This window comes from Lissotriton vulgaris, chromosome 11 (genome assembly GCF_964263255.1).
Source record: "Lissotriton vulgaris chromosome 11, aLisVul1.2, whole genome shotgun sequence".
NCBI lineage: Eukaryota > Metazoa > Chordata > Amphibia > Caudata > Salamandridae > Lissotriton > Lissotriton vulgaris.
The window spans coordinates 408,916,037-408,928,591 of record NC_141699.1 but is presented as its reverse complement, the minus strand read 5'-3'; the positions used below and the strand labels follow the sequence as shown (position 1 = coordinate 408,928,591).

Below are 12,555 nucleotides of genomic sequence, written 5' to 3'. Positions count from 1 at the left end.
CTTCTTAAAAGGCTGATCAGTTTGCACCATGAAAGATTATTCCACTGCGTTTCAGCATTTTTTCTATTGATTTCCGGCCCGTTGCGGGCTGCGCTCAGTGCGCGATTACTCAAATTTGCAAACTGAGCAACCTTTGAAGAAGGGGAATGCAGCCCTGAAACGCGTCGGCACTGAGATAATTACACCTGAGGGAAGAGGCATGCTGAAATATAGAGCTGGATGGTTGGTGAGCCACTGAGTTCCCCCTTACAACTTTTGGGCAACTTGTGGAAATAAATCAATAAAAATATATATATAATATATATCTCCTCCAGCAATCTGAGGCTGCACTCCATTGAAGGTAAGAATCATCTTTATTTGCTTTAAACCAGACAGCTTCCCCTCCCTTGCTTATGTCTCTGGCCTGACTCATTTCAATGGATTCTTCCATCTTCTTCAGAGGCTTCTGTGAGCAGGAAAACTGACGTGCATGACCCGCAGCCCCCGCATGCTCTTTTAAGTACAAGTACCTTTGATTTTGGCCTCCGGTGTGCCAGTTGTTCACATTTTCGTTGCATGCTGGGCGACGTAATCCTTTAAACAACAATTAAACCCTCCAGTGGGTTACATGCTCACTGTTTTTTTTTTTTTTTAGGACGGCGGGGGGCAGTTTCTGCAGCCCATATTGAGCCTCTGGAGGAATGTCTGTTTAAATATGTACACCTCCAAACGCCCAATTCAAGGAGGAGTTCCTCCTCGAGCGGTCCTGGTATCTTTTCCCCGGGCGGTGCTTCAACCCCACGGCCTGAGGCATGCCACTCGCCAATGTGTTTCGTCCTCATTCAGACTTCTTCAGGGCTCCAATATATTTTAAGATCTTTATTTGGTTTAAAGGATTCTTATATGCGATCCATTTGAGTTTTAAAACCAGACAATATGCGAAGAAAACACAAATAAGTGTATTCGTGTTCCTCCTCTGGATCCTAGCCCCCTATTGTAAAAAGATTTCTAAAGGGCATTACTCCTCTCTTTCCTCCTCCTTTATTCATAATGCCTATGTGGGGCTTGAAACTTGTTTTGAAGTATCTCATTTATGCTCCCTTCGAGTCTCTTCATAACTGGTCTATCAGACTCCTTACTCTGAAGACTGCCTTCCTTGTTACCATCTCCTCTGCTCGCAGAGTGAGTGAGCTTTAAGCTCTATCCTCCAAACTTCCTTGTCTAGCTGTTTATCTAGACAAAGTGGTCCTCTCTCAAGGCCCTCTTTTCTTCCCAAAGTGGTTACCTCTTTCCATATAGGACAGACCATCACTTTGCCCACCTTCTTCCCACCTCTGCACCCTTCCAAGGAGGAGGATAGACTCCACTGGCTGGTCCAAAACGTGTGCGGTCTTTCTATCTCGACCGCACAAAGGATTTCCGGGTGAATGATCAACTCTTTGTTGGCAATGTGTGCACCAAGAAAAGTCGGGCTCTGCAAAAACGTACCTTCTCTCAGCGGGTGGTTCTATGTATTAAAATCTGCTATTCGCTAGCATAAAGGGAATCTCCAGTGGGACTGCGTGCCCACTCCACCAGGGCTACGGCCGCTACTACTGCCTTGGGGCTTGGAGTACCCACTCGTTGACATCTGTCAGGCGACCACTTGGTCATCAATGCACACGTTTACTAAACATTATTGCCTGACAGCCAAGTCCGGAGATATGGCTGTTTTGGCTGTTCTGTTAATCAGGATTTTCTGGTGTGAACTCAGTTTGCATACCCACCTCCGTGGTTGGCATTGCTGGGTATTTTTGTAAGGTAAATAATCCATAACTAACAGTGTTTTGCAGATGAACAAGTTACTTACCTTGGGTAACGATTTATCTGTAAGAGACATGTTAGTTATAGATTCCTTACTGCCCCACCCATCCTCCCTGTTCTGCGGACTGACTTCTAGGGATAGGGACTCCCTTCAGTCCAGTGTCTTGCATGGCTCTGCGCTTCTGGCGTGGAAAGTCGTGTAAGAACTGTCGCCCGCGTGCAGGGGTGGCGTCTAAATAGACATTGCAACATCATCCTGTCGCCCATGACACAGATGCAGAGTCAACCGACGCCACCTACTGATGTGCAGGGTGCTGCTAAGAGAAAAATTCTCTGGATCCAGTCTGCCGCCTAGGGGTAATTCTAAGGTAAGGAATCTATAACTAACCTATGTCTCTTACAGGTACATCGATACCGAAGGTAAGTAACTTGTTCTTTTGTCTTGGTGTCCATTAATAAACAAACAAGTAATGCAGTAGGTTTTGCATTACTGAAAGTTTCAGCTATTGGCGTTGCAAATAATAATGCTTGTTAGATTTATCTTTTTTTTTGTTTGTTTTATTTATTTATTTATTTATTTATATATATATATATATATATATATATATCCCAGCAGTAACATAAGGGTGCAGCACCTTATGTGGTTAATAGTTGTCCTTTTTCAACTCCTCAGCGACACCTAGTAACAGCCTGTGGTACTGCACCCTTCTCTTGCTTCGTGGATTTTATTACCTATGCTATTGCTGGGATATTTAATTAAAAAAAAATCATTTACAATGCCAATAGCTCAAACTTCTAGTAAAGTGAGACCTATTGCATTGCAAATGCTTGTTAAGAGGGTGGCACGCTAAGAGCTGGATGCCTGTCTCCCTAGCTGTGGTGTTGCTGTCCTCTGTGTGGTGGAATGCTTTGCCATACAGCTCAACAAGAAGCTTTTACAACCCAACATGAAAGGGTACCAACGTAACGATGAACAAAATGCCTCCACCCCCCTCCCTTGTGGTAGTCTGGAGCAGTGTTATGGGAGGGGTGAGGGGTAGTCATGGGGAGATTAAGGATAGGCGACGGACCGGAAGCGAGGGAAATTTCATTGCACAAGTAAACAGAACACTTCAGGAGCAAAGAGGCAGCCTAACTAAAACTAGAGTTCTCTCACAGTATAAATAACCTGAACAGTAAAAACGCTTGTAGAGGGCCAGTCCTCATGGGAGGATACAAAATGCCAAAAGGAGGGACTACTAAGTGTATTCACCAATGAAAAGCCAGCATTTGTAAAGGACAGCAACAGGCACCAATGAAAAAGATAGGCATGTTTTCAAGCACATATCCAAGATACAGCATGTCTCAGAGACGGCGCAAACACTGCCTAGGCATGACCTAAAAAGGGAAGCTAAGATACTGCAAGTATGGACCGTGGCTGAAGGCTAGTCCTTGTCCCCATAGGGCTTGGTTGACTGCCATGTTCTGCAGGTAATGCAGGAGGAGGCACTTGACAAATAGCTTGTGCACATTATGTGCCTTGTTCAGACACTGACCCACTCTGATGACATTGCAACCTATTGGAATGGGCCTTAGAAGCTTTTTTTCATAGTCAGTGAGTCTTTCCGAAGTCATCTTATGCATTTGTTTCCTTCAGTCTAGTGCCCTTTGGTCCAAAATTGATCCAGACCATTGAGTTGCTGGCTGTTGAGAATCAGAAAGAGGAAGGTTAAAGTTCCCATTATTCTTGCCGAGGATTGGGTGCAAAAAGTTTAGGGACAAAGAAGTCCAAAGCATACATAGATTGCCTCCTTTTTGTGAAGAAGAAGAAGGGAAATGCAAGGACGTTTATGTGCAGGGTTGTACCATATGATGTTCAGTGCTGGTGTGCACAAGCTCTGAAAAGCAGCAAAGAGACGGTTGGAGATCCCAGCACTGGGTAAATGTAAATGTATAGGCATTTATATAGCGCACTACTTACCCGTAGGGTCCCAAGGCGCTTTGACCGCTGCGAAACCCTTCCTGGCTTCCCTGAGAGATGGTCCCTTAATGGGTATCTCCAGGGTGAGACCAGGCATCCCCAGCGGTCTGGTGGGGCCGTTAGTGAAGATGAGGCAAGCTAATGCCCAGAGTTGCCGAGTGTGATCGCTGATCAGAGTGGGCACCGAGGCGAGAGAATTATAGAGTCCGCTGACCCTGGTCCAGAAACCTGCCGCGCCGGGAATCGAACCCTGGTCCCGGGCCGTCCTCTGCTCTCGGGTCTGCCGCCTCTAACCAGTGAGCCACACTACTTCACTGCAAGTCTGTTGGTAATAGTTATGTAGTAAACCACTCTTAGTCAGGGATGAGTTCTGTAGAGATTTATTGTAGGTAAACTACACAGCAGACAGGATAGCGTAGTGAAGACACATCGAGCCCCAACAGCTCTCAGTCCAGTTTGAATCCCCAGAACCCAGCAACAGTGCAGCCAGGCATCCCATCAACATTCTACAAGGTGAAGCCCAAGCTGGATCATGGCATATAACACTTAAGCAATGAAGTCCTGAGAATACAACAAGTTAATGTTGTATTTTATAGACTAGTCCTATTGTTCTTTGGTGCTGGAATGTCGAATGTGATGATGTGAAACTTAGCAGCCCTGTTCAGCCAGTTGAACTGAGATGTTTGCTCTGGTTCCTTGTAGATTGTGTACTCGAATAAATCCTCTTTCTTCAACACCTCATGAGCTATATTGTCCCTCATCACACAACTTTTCAGTGGCGACGAGTCGCAGCTAAACCTGGATCAGCCCAATTTCAAGTATTCATTGGGAAAGGAATCTGATTCCGATGACGCTGTTGAAGTACTTGTGTTATACGAGAGATGCATCCAACATCAGAAAATATTCTGTGATTGAGTCATTTCAACTGCCAAAGTGTTAAATGAGTGGTGGACTAAACTGGAAACTGATGTGGAGCTAGAAGGGTATTGCAGGGAGAACTTACCTATAATGTGATTTTTCCAAACTTTGATATCTTTTAAGAATAAATGCGCCACCGGAAGAATTTATGTAGTAGAAAAAAGAAGAGCCTTATTAGGATGGAGAGCCCAACAAGCATAGGGAATTGTATTGGATCTCAACAAAAAGGAGCAATACAATACCTCAAGTTAAAATACATAAATGGTTACTGGAGTTTCCTAACATATTTGGAGAAGGTTTGGAGTGTTTTAAAATATTTACCCATAAGATAATTCTTAATGAGGGGACCACACTGACCATACACAAGGTACATAGATGTCAGATGGCCTTAGGAGGTCTTTTGAAAGAAGATTTCAACGGATTGTGTGAGAACAATATTATAGAGCCATCAGGGGCCAGGGTGCGCCTTATAGTCCTAGCTCGCAAGGTCTATGGTAAGATCAGAAAGTGCCTTGATCTTGGAGATCCCAACAACATAGGGGTTTATCACCAACCCTTACCAGATATAAATGATTTGTTAGCTAGTTAGAAGGGAGGACACATAATTCAACCTAAGATTAGTTAAGCGCATACCATCAAATATTATGTCATCCTGATTAATTGCCATTTGGATTAGCTACAGCTTTTTTTTGCAACATGCTATGCAAAAAATGAGACTTACCAGGAGTAAGAATCTTCCTGGATGTTGTCCTAGTTTGGGGATGAGATGGAGAAAGCGATGATGAGTTATTGAGAAAATTACTCAAATATTGGATATAACTATGGAGGAAGTCGAAAAATAAAAATTTGCAGTCTGGCAGGTGGGGTATTTCGGACATGCTTTGTCTGCAGAAGGTATTGGGCCCGTATTGATAGATCCTATTGAGAATACTCTGCGTCCTCAGGACAAAGATCTGCTTCAATCCTTTGTAGGTTTGGCGTAGTATTATGCTAAACTTGTAGATCATTGTTCAGCTAAAGCTCAACCTATATGAGTATTAATGAAAATAGGCAAAATTTCAAGCAGTCACTGGAGTGTCAAAAACGCTTTTGAAGACATAAAAAGGTGCATCGTGAATGCAGTTGACCTGAACCCTTTTTATCCCAGAGATCATCTGTGTTTGATACTAGTATGCATGGCTTAGGTGCTGTGCTAATACAAATCATTCAGGGGTATGGAAAGAGTGGTAGCTTCCAGGACGATGAGAGTTGCTGAAGCAAGTTATTTCACCATTAAAAAGGAGACTTTAGTCTGTTGTGAGGATACTAACTCTTTAAGAATTATATATGGGGTACGGAGTTAGAGTTGAGGACCGATCATAAGCTCTTGGTAAATTTGTCCACCATGAGAGGAACTGGCCAACCTACACCCAGAATAGCCAACTGGATCTATAGGTTGTAGGAATGTTTGTCACCAAGTATGTCTCTGGCACCAGAAGTGTGAATGCTGATTGTCTTTCTTGATTATTAATACTTGAGGAAAAAAGTAAAGATGATTGGTTGGTGACCTAGGTAGAGCAAATCTGTTTAAACACAGTATCGGAAGATGAGTGGAAAGAAACTCTGGTAAGGTGTGAAGTACTTTTGCGGATGATGGATTTGTTACCAAGGAGCTGGTCAACAAGTTTTGATGAGATACTGATTTGACTGATTACAAGTTAGTATGGTCTGAGTTGTTGTGCTTGAATGACATACTGAGACTAGGGAACATGTAAGTGGTGTACAGAGAAGTGCGTAAAAGGTTGTTCACTGAACTACATAAAAGACATGGCGGAATGTCTTCTTTGAAAGGAAAAGTGTGGGTGGATCTTTCGCAGATAGGTATGGATCGGGATGTAAATCGGTTTGTGAGAGGATGCCTGGCTTGTGTTTGTAGTGGGCCTGGTGAGTGAAGTGAAATCTAAGGTAGTTCGGAGTTCTGTGAGGAAGGATACACAAAAGAGATAATGATTGATAATGGTCTGCAGTTTGTACCAGAGGAGTTTGAAGGGTACCTAGTGCATGGTGGGGTGAAACATTGAATGACAGCGATTGGTCATCTACATGAACATGTTTTAGTAAAAAGATTTAGTTGAGTCTTGGGTAAAAATGTACAGCTGCCTATTGAAAGTGAGCTAAATTGCAAAGAAGATGGTATTGAGTTACAGAAGAATGCTGCACTCACTCAACTGCAGGAGTGTCACAATGTTTGTATTGAAGGGTTGAGTACCATATACCGGAGCTGTTCCTGGCAGGATGAAGAAAGGGAATGGGCAACGACTGAACAAGGCTAAATTGTGCAATAATGATTGTGAAACTCCGATGAAGTACAGAAAGGGTTTGGATGGTGAGTTAGGGACAAGAGGGTGTGAGTGGAAGCTGGGTGTATTTGTGCATTTTAGTGTCGACAGGTGTGAAAATAGGTGCATCCAAATGTCCGCGCCTAAAAGAGTGCAGAAAGTTTACGGTGTTATTAGATGATAGTAACAGCTGAAATGTGAGAAATGTTAAAAGGCATGAGGATGTAGAGCAGAAGGAATGGCAAAGAAAAATAATCAGGTACCTGGTACAGAACGGATGCCTCATAGAAGAAGTATGCCCCAAATAACTCCTCCTTAGAAATTGAAGAATTATGTATGATATTTTTGCATTGCCCTAAATGTTTGTGGGGTCAATTAGTTTGTGTGTTTGTTGTCTTGTGGTGTTATCCCTTGGTATTCTAGTTAATTATTATTGGGGTGAGGGAGGGGGGTATTTTATAGCGTAGTAGTATTGTTATTTTGGTGCTAGAATGTAAGATGTGCTTGTAGAATGTGAAGTCACTAAACTTTTTAACCCTATCCGGTCAGCTTTACTGAGATGCTGCCCTGACTGGTCATATATCTTGTACTCCAATAAATCCTCTTACTCTTCATGAGCCGCGTTGTCCCTCATCACACAACTTCTCATTTAGGATCCGATAGACTAAGAACTGAGTCCGTATAACAATTTCCATTAACTGTTAAAATCGTATAAACTAAAACATTTTAACCGTTAGTTCTGTCCCTGGGGGGTTGTTTTCCTCCGGGTTCTTGCACAGTCTAGCAGGAGTATTCCCCGTAAACATTGCCCAATAGGTCAAAATGTTCGATTCCAAGCAAAAAGTAATTACCAAATTTTCGTCGGATATATTTAAGCATGTTGTTAAATGACTTGTTGCCTTTCAGCCACTTTAGAAAAAAAATATATGCATCTGGAGAGCAGATGTAAAATTACCTAACTGACTGTGGTTTCTGTGGCCTTATTTCCATGCTTGGTTTCTGGAGGTCATAGTCGTTGTCTTGTTAAGTGGCATAGTTTGCAGGAGCGTTGTAAAGTTTGAGAATTTCACATCAGCCTGTTTAACTCGAAGTGAAAAAGAATGTGTAGGTTTGTATTTGCTGATTTACAACTCTATTTCTTACATTGTTGTCTCTGCTTGATGTAAACAGTGGAATTGCACTAGGCCTTCGGTGGGTGGGTAGTTGTGGTAAAGAATTTGGAATTTAACTGACTTTCAGTTTACAGGCAAAGGACGTGTGTGTGTATATAGCAAGACCTTCATTTTAGTATGAATAAATCGTAAGATGTAGTGAGCGAAGACTTTGCCAAAGTGCGAAAGATTGACTTTCTTTAGTCTGTCGTCATTTTGATCATTAACATGCTGTTCTCTCTCTTCCCCCCCCCAGGGTGCCTTCTCAATACAGCAGGTACGAAAGGCAGAACGAGCGTGACTATCCACCCTATCAGCGCCATCACAGGCCCTGGCATGACGATGGCTGGAGGCGACCACAGAAGTGGGAACAGACTGCACCCGCTCCCAAGCACACCAAATTCTCAAATATGGATTATGAAGAGCCAAGGTTTCCTCCGCCGCCAGCCCTCCCTTCTCCCGTGAAGCAGCAACCGGGGGCAACAGGACGGCGGTCCCATGATTCTGGCAGAAAAAGTATGCCTTATAAAAGCCAAAAACACAAAGAAACATGAGGCTAAAGCATGAGCGGAACTTGCATCACAGATACTCCAGCGCTGCCCTTTCCATGCAGATAACTTAAAAAAACATACGCACTAATTGGCCAAACGTCATATTAGTTTAACAGGATCTTAACCACAAGTCGAATCTTTTTCAGAGGTTATGTTCCAGACTCCCTTTGAACTTCGAAATAATTATGCAGAAGGAAGAACCTTGAAACTACGCAAGCGTCTTGGAGAAGCTAGCATATTTTTTGTTAATAAAAAGGTTTTTAAAATGTCAAACCTTGCTGCCGAAGTTTGAAGTTGCATGGACTCTATTTTGCACTTCATTGCAGATGAATAACTTCACTGGTTTGCAAGATCGACTGTTTTACTAGGGCAACCATCAGAGGTCATCATTTCTTTTAAGGAATTATTCAGTGCCTCGTTTTTTTGTTTCTTTTTGCTCGAGAATTTTTGGGGAAAGGGGCGGGGGGGTTTACATTTTCTTTTCTGTTTGTGATGTTGATACTCACGTAGATCTTTACGCTTAATGTCAAGGATCAGGCAAATTCTTGCTAATTTTTGTTCATCTGTTTGTTTAGAGTGGATTAGACGCCAGGGAACGAAACCTCAGCTTAAAACCCTGTCCTCCAGAAACTAGTGCAATGAACTATTAGACTCAATAGCATTTAGATATGGGCTTTTTTTTAATATTAATGAATTATGCACCTATATTTACTCCTGTTGCAATTGCAGCTGAAAGTCTAGCACAAGGTACCATATTGGTTTACGTGTAAACAGTCTGTTACCTAGGCTGTGCTCAGCAGGCAAGTGCATTTTATTAAAGTAGTTCTAAACTTTACCATTTCATGTGGATAGGGCTTGCACAGTCCCAACATACTCACATAATAATGCTTGGTGTATATAATCACCAGTCATCAGAATACATGTAAAATGTGTGTTTTCTTCCATTGACCGCATGGGGCTGGACATTGTAATCATGGATTATTATATTAGAAACTCGTGAATTATCGGTATATCTTCTTATTTGTATTTCTTTTCTCTTTGTTTACCACTTTCTTACAAGCCTTTTATAGCCATGGACATTTTTTCTTTATTTTAGCTTTTTGGATGGTTTCCACTGCCTTGTTTAATTTAGCTGTTACGTGAATGGCATGTATTTTTCTTTATTTAAAGGGTTTTTATTTTTGGTATATGCAACCCTAATTTTTTTCCCTTCAAACCTTTGAGAGCTGTCTAGTTCATAGATTCTTCATTAAATGTGATCTTACTTACAATGATAAAATGGTGCTTACAGATGGGCACAGTACCTGCCCTTTTTGGCCACCAAACCTCTGTCTTAGGAGTGTGAACAACTAAAATACATAAAGTCTAAGAATTTGAGGTGCAAGGGAATTTGATGTTTGGTTATGAAGCACATTTTACTGCAGGATTGCTGTTTCATTCTGTTACGTAGCAGGTTTTGCTATTACTCAACTTAATTTTCCTCTTCTTATCAGCTGTGGAAGAATAGCATGATGAGTCTGACCTGCTTGGATTTCGATTTTTGGTTTGCAGATGACACATTTCAGCAAGAGTCTACTTACTGGACCATTACTTTGGAGGTGAAATGTGCTGAAAAAGCATCCAGTTCATGGGTCTGTCCCTTGTGGAGTTTTATACTGAAAGGTCATCTTAGCGATGTCTGTTGGACAACATAACATGTATTTGTAAACAGCTCGTTCATGCAAAAGGGTAACTTGGTGCTGAATAATTGATGTTTAATGTCACTTACTCATGGTTACTGTTGGCATTTAAACTTCTGATCATGAGATCAAACACAGATTAATCTGTTGGTAAGTAAGTATAAAGCTTTATTCGATTTTAGAACTGGATAAAATCATAAAAGCAATCAACATGTTATACAGTTTCATCATACTTAACATAAAAACAAGCTAAAATTGATATTAAACAGTTGAGTTAAGATTACCGAATAGAGTCTATTATAACCACAGATAAAGACTTAAAACGTTTGGGTACCGCCGGTTAATGGTATATTTTCAACACCAGAAGCAATTAGACCGTTCAAGACTCCAGGGAAAAATATTATAATATAACATTGAGACTATGGTTGGTCATAAGTACATCGTATTTTAAAACAATTTTTAAGAAACATAGCAATACTTTTGCCATTTGATGCAGTTTCTAGATGTTGTAAGACCAGTAACGCGGGTCTGCATCTCCTTAGACCCTGAGTCGGCAATATTGGCAGTAACCAGCGTTTGCGTGGTAAATCATGGAACTTACAGAACAGTACTACATGGATGTTAGATTGTTCCGAGATACCATCGCATGGACACCTAGTAATTGAGGAAGACCAATCTTGTCTCCTCGGAAATGTAAGCAGGCGAAAAAAAGTATTACATCTAAACCGTGTCAATATATATTTTTCATAGTTGGTCAAATTATACGTTAGATACGGTTGAATACCCTGGTTACATTGAATGCTTAACAAGTGTCGATTTGAAGCTTTATTAGATTCTTGGGCTAAGCGTAGCTCTCTTAAGTGTGACAGACATGTTATTTTCAGGGTCTTTCTTGTGATTTCAGATAAAAGTAACGGTTCGTTAAAATATATAGAAAGATTCAAATCCCTGAAGATATCATGTACAAAAGACAGCCACGGAATGTTTGACCAGTTATGTAAGCCCAAGCAGTCTAGAATTAGAGCACGAGTTAAGCAACACTGTTCTATTGTCCAAATGCGGTGCCACAATAGTATTGGCTGAAGTTTTATATAATCAGCTATATAGTCCATTCCCAGTTCAATATGGCAAGCGTATGTTGGAGAACGCTGTGAAACGGCCAACAAATAACAGATCAAGGTATTCTCCACCCTCTGCAAAATATCGACAGGTACATAGCCCCATACCCCAGCACCACAGACAACTACGCTATGGCACTTTGCATAGTATATTTTGTAAAAGTTCTTTTGGGGGCGGGGGGGGGGGGGCTTCCCTAGTTTGCGTGCAAACATGTTGGTTCTAGAGCAACTGTTCGAGGGCTTAACATGTATTGTCTTGATCACATCATTATCAACTTGTGATTTTGGAAGTTTTGCAGTTGGGCTAGATTGATTGTTTTCTGATTAAGCCCTGTGTTGCCTTTTGGGAAGAACAGCATAAAGACCTGAATGTGCAACCTACCTACCCAATGTTACACGACAACAGTGGGAATTATGGCTAATATATTAAATTAAGATTTTGTCAAAATGTGTTATAACACTGTCAGGTATTATTCCTTTACATGAAGTCAATATCTGGATTGGAAAAAAAACAGTGCTAACATATCACAAGCTAAAATTAAACAGGTCCTTTAGAGGGAATACTTTAGCAAGCAGGTTCAGTTAAGAAATGAAGGTTGTGAAGAAAGTTATTAGTCTTGAGAAAGAGCATGGCACAAGAGCTAATCTGTCAGTAGCATAGAAACCTGGCAAGGCATTACGCAATTCTAAAAAGAAAATCAACGAAGTAAAATCCTCTTATTATGCCAACAGGATAACCAAGGCAAAAAATGAAACCGATGAGGTTTTGAATATAGTAAAGGAGTTTTCAGACCCTGCATGGCTCAAGGCAACACCGGCTAGGCTGGGAATGTGTAGTGCACTGGCCCTGCGATTTATTAGTGACCTCAGGAATATCTACGACAATTCTGCACAAGACAGCTGATATGCGGAATTGACTACATAAGGATGTTCGTAGTCTCCCAAGTATGTAATTGAAGCTTCAGCACTTCCAGAAAGTATCTCTAAAGGAAGTGGTGGAGATCGGAAATTCAGTTAGATCAGGATCACCCATAGATCCATGACCAGCCTATTCTTTGAACCCCTATGAAATCACTAC

At 41.5% G+C, this 12,555-nt stretch overlaps 1 protein-coding gene across 3 annotated transcripts in view; it reads left to right on the top strand.

Annotated features, from left to right (window-relative positions):
• The window catches only part of LOC147679895 (RNA/RNP complex-1-interacting phosphatase-like), a 140,003-nt gene extending 128,078 nt beyond the window's left edge, over window positions 1-11,925 (top strand). The window contains exon 10 of one of the 3 annotated variants that reach the window (XM_086943460.1): window positions 8,386-11,925. In XM_086943460.1, the coding sequence (XP_086799586.1) occupies window positions 8,386-8,683 (298 nt within the window). In that variant the 3' untranslated portion in view covers window positions 8,684-11,925. The remainder of the gene's footprint in view (window positions 1-8,385) is intronic. The other 2 variants (XM_086943458.1, XM_086943459.1) reach the window with 2 other exon arrangements.
• Window positions 11,926-12,555: the final 630 nt, after the last annotated feature.